The sequence below is a fragment of the Pteropus alecto genome, unplaced genomic scaffold (assembly GCF_000325575.1).
Source record: "Pteropus alecto unplaced genomic scaffold, ASM32557v1 scaffold86, whole genome shotgun sequence".
Lineage (NCBI taxonomy): Eukaryota > Metazoa > Chordata > Mammalia > Chiroptera > Pteropodidae > Pteropus > Pteropus alecto.
Genome location: NW_006442109.1, coordinates 22664588 through 22670587, shown reverse-complemented (window position 1 = coordinate 22670587; position 6000 = coordinate 22664588). Strand labels below are relative to the sequence as shown.

Below are 6000 nucleotides of genomic sequence, written 5' to 3'. Positions count from 1 at the left end.
TTCCAACACGACTAAACCTACAGAGGGCCAGCCACAAAGCAAAAGCCTTGTCCCACAAAATCCCACTGTTAAGGAGTACCATACCTGACCTTTATTTCGTTTTAAGATATGACTGTACCATGATCTTCTTTCCAATAATTATCCTTTGAAATCTTTTAGCTGATCTAATCCACTAAAGGGAGAGATTGCACCCTGCACATTTTGTCTTTTTCATGGCACCCACCATGCTTCATTTATTTCAGGTGTTTATTAATCACTTGCTTATTTGCTTGGTTATATATGTACCTAAACAAAGCACGTGCTACCATTCACCATTCAAAGCAGCACGGGTCAAATTATACTCGTTAGAGCTAAAACATTCTACGTTGTTCATGTAATTGCTTCCTTAAACACAAAAGGAAGGTGAGATCTGAAGATCATGAACCACTACGAAAAGAATTTTCCTTACAGGAAAACGAGAAAGATTAAGTAAAAGTCACTAGTGGTGGAAACAGAACTGAGAGAACATTGCTTGAGTGCTTTAGAAGGAGACTAAATAAAATAAAATATAAAACCACATAAAATATAGAACTTACCAACACAAAACAGCCTGTCAGGAGTTGAATGATAGCCAGGGTTGCAGGCACACTGATACTTCCCTATGAGGTTCACACAGCGACCATTTGGACAGAGGTTCGCACTCAGTTCACACTCATTGATGTCTGTGTAGAAAATAAGAATAGGAAACCCAGTCATAAGCTTCTGACTCTCTGGCAGACATGTGGGTCGAATGACTGGTCAGTGGTCTGAAAGTCTTCTTACCTATACATGCTGAGATGTTGGGGGATAGCTGATGACCAGGAGGACATTCACAGCGATAACTTCCCTCGGTGTTTTGGCAAACGCCTCCTCGGCATAGGAGAGGATCTCTCTGACACTCATTGATATCTGCAAAATGGAAATGAAGTTGAAGTTATTGGTGGTGTCCTGCCCAGGTATCCATGACCAGGCCAGTACACTCATCACCCAGTTGCTGGAAGTCTCGTCTGCTAAAGGCTCACACTCTCCCTTTTTGGAGAATTGCTCTCCACTTCATTCAGAAAGACCTGGGAGGCGAAAGATTATATTTCCCTTCCGTGCTGGGGGCCACCCATGGGCCAATAACTGCTTGAACTGCTGTGGGAAGCATAAAATCTTGGCCTCCTTGCCTCGGGGTGGGACTACTCTCTGGTACCACTTACACTCCAAGTGGAATCAGGTTAAGGCTAACATGCAGCTGAACGTTTCGCTTCTCTCCTTCCCCTACCCTAACAGGCCTCCCTCACTCCTTTACAGGTTCCTCCTGAGAGCATTCCCTCAAAATAATCCCCACCTTAGATTTGTTTCCAGGGATGATCTAATGCAACCAGGTTAATTAATCTCCTTTTCTAGAAACATCAGACAAAAACCCTATAATGTGACCCCGATTATCACTTATATTCAAACTGTTCTCTCTTCCCTGAGGTATCTACTCTAGGTGTTATACTCACTTCTCAGGGACCCGCAACTGGTGTCCAAGACCACTCACCACCCCATAACCTGAATTCCCTCATTCCTTCCGCATGTCAGTCTCTCTCTGCCACAGACTGATTCCTGACTCACTGGTCAGGAGACCAGTGCACTGGGGGAGCATGAAGAATCTGGGACGTTACGCTATTAGTCATCAAAGCTTCTTGAAATCCTTTTTTAACTGTGCTGATCAAATGGGCACATGCTTACCCATGCAGTTCTTCATCATCATGAATCCACTTTCATAGCCTTCATCGCACTTGCATTCAAAGTCTCCTGGGGTGTTCACACACTGGCCTCGGCCACAGAGGTCAGGAGATATGCGGCATTCATCAATGTCTGCACAAAAGCAGCAAGTAACAGCAAATGAGTATCAGGATTGGCTTAATTCTTGTGCAATAAAGATGAAGAGTTCTAAAGGGTGTCCCTCTAAGGTGAGCCCCTTCACTGACCTGTGCAGTTCCTTTCTTCAGAATCAAGAGCAAAGCCACTATCACACCTGCACTTAAAGCTGCCGATGGTATTTCTGCACTTGCCATGGGTGCAGAGGCTGGGGATCATCTTGCATTCATTGATATCTTCAAGAAAAATAAAACATGTGAAAAGTTCATGAGCAACCAATTAGGAGAGCTCAATGCCCACTGTTTTAAACCTGGAAAGTTGGAGGGTCTTGATTTAAGATCTTGGCAATACTCATTTTAAAGAATGTCTGATCGTCCACGAGAAGTATGACTTATTAACATTTCTTGTCTTTTAAACTTCTATTTTAGAAAGCATTAGAGGAATAGAGTGTGCTTATTTGGACTTCTAGAATCTGGCATGCTGACTGATATATATTGAACATTTAACAATTTGCTGAATGAATGAATATTCCAAACCACTAGTGTCCATACTTAAAGCGCATAGAAGATTATTAGAATATATTGCCCCACAGCAACCAATTGGGTGTGTAGAGGAATGAGATATTCATTTATGCTTTTTGATGTTTTTTGGATAAACCTAAAATATAAGAATTTCAAAGATTTCATTTATAATTCAAAATAGTTGCAAATAATGTATACTATTTAAAAATGTTTTCTCAATATTATTTTGCCTTAAAGTTTTATGAATATAATTGAAGTTTTTATACTATGAGATGCCATAGTAAATGTATGATCTTAATTTCTCCTTTTAGGAGCCTTTCCCAATTAAGACCTAAAGCTCAGGAAATACAAGTTCATTTCTACATAATGTCATGAGAGACAGAATTGCTAGATTAATTCTCAAGAACATCAAGTCCTTCTGTGGCAAGGGATTGCCACAGCTTTTAGAAAAAAATCACTCAAGTTCCTTTGAATTTACTTAAGAGACATTTAAGAGGGCCATCTAGAAACTGTCTCTCTAGACACAACAATTTTAAACCCCAGAGCTTCTTGGACCAAATGCTCAGTAGAGAAAAAAAGTCTATGCTTTTTATTTAAGGATAGTTAAGTGATATTTATGTGCTCATTTCCCATTTTTATAAGTTGATTTAGTTATGAAGTATAATAACTAGGTCCAGACACAATGGGCAACCAACATAAAACTCTATACTGGGAACATAAGCTGAACCTCTCCGAATACTCAGAATTCTGAGTAACCAATTATGATTTTCCATCTGCTGAAGTAAACAAGTTCTGAATCATTGTGCGCAAAAACTTAAATTAATTTTGGAATTAGATTAAATCTGTGACTTATTTTTTTACATAGATTTTAGATTACAGCATAGTACACTAAAGTAATTGCAATATCATGTCACTGGAGTATGTCTGCCACAGGAATAAATTTCGCTGTATTTGGACAAAGAGGACCTGCCACTGGGTTTCTCATGCCATTCACCCAGCATTCTCCACATTCAGGTAGACTACAGTGACATGGATGCTCAAATAGGAAGATAAAAGGTCATACTATTTGGCTTTAGCAGTTGATATAAAAATTTCTTGTTTCCTTTCATTTATGTTTGGCTTAGAGTAGTATTAAAATCTGCTTTAACAAATAATAATGGGAAGATAGGAGAGATAAGTGACTTCAGGAAATCCTGAGATACAGAAAAAGAAAATCTGATACAGAGCGAATGTTTTGTTACATATAATTCAGAAAGAAAAGAATGTATGCCAAGATGACTGAGAGATGACCACATTGATTATATTCATTGTAATTCTGATAGTAGAACTCTAGGGTCATGAAAACACATCCTGTTGGTCTAAAAAGAAGAGTAATCAACCATTGAAACATTGTACCTTTGAAGAAAGGTTTTCCATTTGTAATTTCTTTTGTGGCAAAACCAGGTCCTCTGGGACACAGCTCCTCGTACTCAGGTGTGTTTTTCACAGGACACTCTTCGCATTCCTCTGTACCCCAGGCTGCCCCAACAGAGCAGCAGCAGGCATCCATGCGGTGGCGGCCAACAATGGGCAGAGTGCACTCCTCGTCGTCATACCTCAAGAAGCAGGTTTCCAGGCGGATATCTGCCAGAGGGAACAGAGGGAAGTTGAGGACAACTATTTTGTTTTCACTGCCCCAAATTGCCAGCATCACATTAGGCAAAGCACAATACACTCAATAATTTGCTATATACTTATTGACTGGAATTATTTTTTTCCTCAATAGAAACCCAAGCTTTGTGATGGGTTTTCTTGTCTAATAAAGACTCTCTTCTATTTGGTAGCTCATACTTATTTGCACCTACTACTTGTGAAAAGTCTCCTTTCAACTTTGGTATTTTCTGATAATTCCACATAAGAAGCAGTATTCTGAGGAATACTGCAGTGCTCTTTGAGGAGATGTTTTCATAGATATGCCTGTTACCAAAGCACGCATTCATTCCATGATGCCTTGACATCCTTATAGCTAAAAACAAACTGCACTCTTTATCCTTGGAGGACATCTGAGCGATTCCAGTCCCTTTTCCTAAGATCCACTTCATTTTGTTGAGGTGGAACGGTAAACTCCAAAATGACGACTGCCCTCCTTGAGATTAAAGAGGAAAACAACAAAGAAAAGCCTTTCACTACTATTCTCAAGTACTTCTTTCACCTCAACATGTGCTAATGAACACACTCTTCAGGATGCATATGGGGTACATCTAGTTCCAAACCCAGATTCATGGGATTGTGGGTAAGAGTGAACGAGTAGCAGACAAGAGGTCAGTAGACCTAGTAGAATTTGGTCCTGCTTTGTGACTACGAAATCATTTGTCTTAGACAAATTATTGACCCTGAGCCTGAATTCCCACATCTGTAAAATGATGTTCCACTCATCTCTCAGGGAGGCACTGTGAAGCTCAAATGAGATTATGCATCTGAAAATTATAAAGTGTAATTAAAACAGAAGGCATGATATTCCCTCTCTTTCTCGTTCATAAGGTGGTCACTAACCATTTAACTCAGTGCCTGAGCTTCCTTTAATGTTAGAAAGTTTCTGAAGCCTTCTGGGAAACTTTACATGCAGATTGCCTCTGTTAAGATAGATAATTTTAAAAAGATTTCTAAATTAAACACTGAAGCATCTTTTAGCTGAACCTGGAATACACTAGAAGAGTTTCTCATTAAATGCTAATTCCCCCTAAACAAAGAAGCTAAAACTGAGAATGGGATTAACTGACTTCCATAGTTACACAAGACTCTAGCCTTTGAATTCAAATTTTTGTCTTCTATATTTATTACATTATAACCCACAAAGTTCTACATTTAAAGGTTTACTTGTTCTAATTCATAAGGGATCTAAATCCCTTAACTGCATACCACTCTTTCAACTACCTACAGCAGTCCTGCACTAAGGATGCTCTTAGAGTAATAAGGTTTCAGACAGACAATGTGGCTGAGCATTATTTCTATAGTTATAGACTCAGAAACCAGTGATCCGATAGACATATTCCTAGCAGTCAAGAGCCATAATAGTAACATGAGAGTGAGTCTGCTAATCTGCTAGACCCCACAGGAACGACTATGAGAACTCAAGCCTACTGCCACTATAGGTCCATAGGGTAGCTTTCTAAGAACTCAGGGTTCTGTGTCCAGTCTCTTCCACATCGTTGCCACTTGGGCTCTAGCAGTTGGCATGGAGGATCACACTATGACTGAAAGTGACAACAGCCCTGGGTTCTCTCAGGTTCACTCTTCAGGACTGTGGCACTCTTCACTCCTGATGCCCACAAGACTCCTGCGAGGACTTGTCCTTCTGACTAATCATAGGATGTGCCTAGCAGACATAAGCTATAGTTTTCAATTAAGTGAAAATATTCTCCCTATGAAAATGTTCTGAGATACCACTGACCTTGTGTCCTATAACCCATGATATATGGGGGTGTATTAAGAGTTCTGTAATCATTACTGTGATGGTAATGATTTAAGGAATAGTTAAATATCAATTAAGAACCAAAGCTTCCCTTCATTAATATGTTCTCTACACTTTTTATAAAGAATAAACAAAGAGCATGAGTCAGGAAGGCTATTT

General features: G+C 39.5%; 1 protein-coding gene across 1 annotated transcript in view; it reads right to left on the bottom strand.

Annotated features, from left to right (window-relative positions):
• FBN1 (fibrillin 1) overlaps positions 1 to 6000 on the bottom strand; it is a 220616-nt gene that overhangs the window by 71260 nt on the left and 143356 nt on the right. Inside the window, 5 exon segments of the mRNA XM_015595908.2 lie at positions 576 to 701; positions 802 to 927; positions 1738 to 1866; positions 1980 to 2105; positions 3786 to 4013. Of these exon segments, the coding sequence (XP_015451394.1) occupies positions 576 to 701; positions 802 to 927; positions 1738 to 1866; positions 1980 to 2105; positions 3786 to 4013 (735 nt within the window).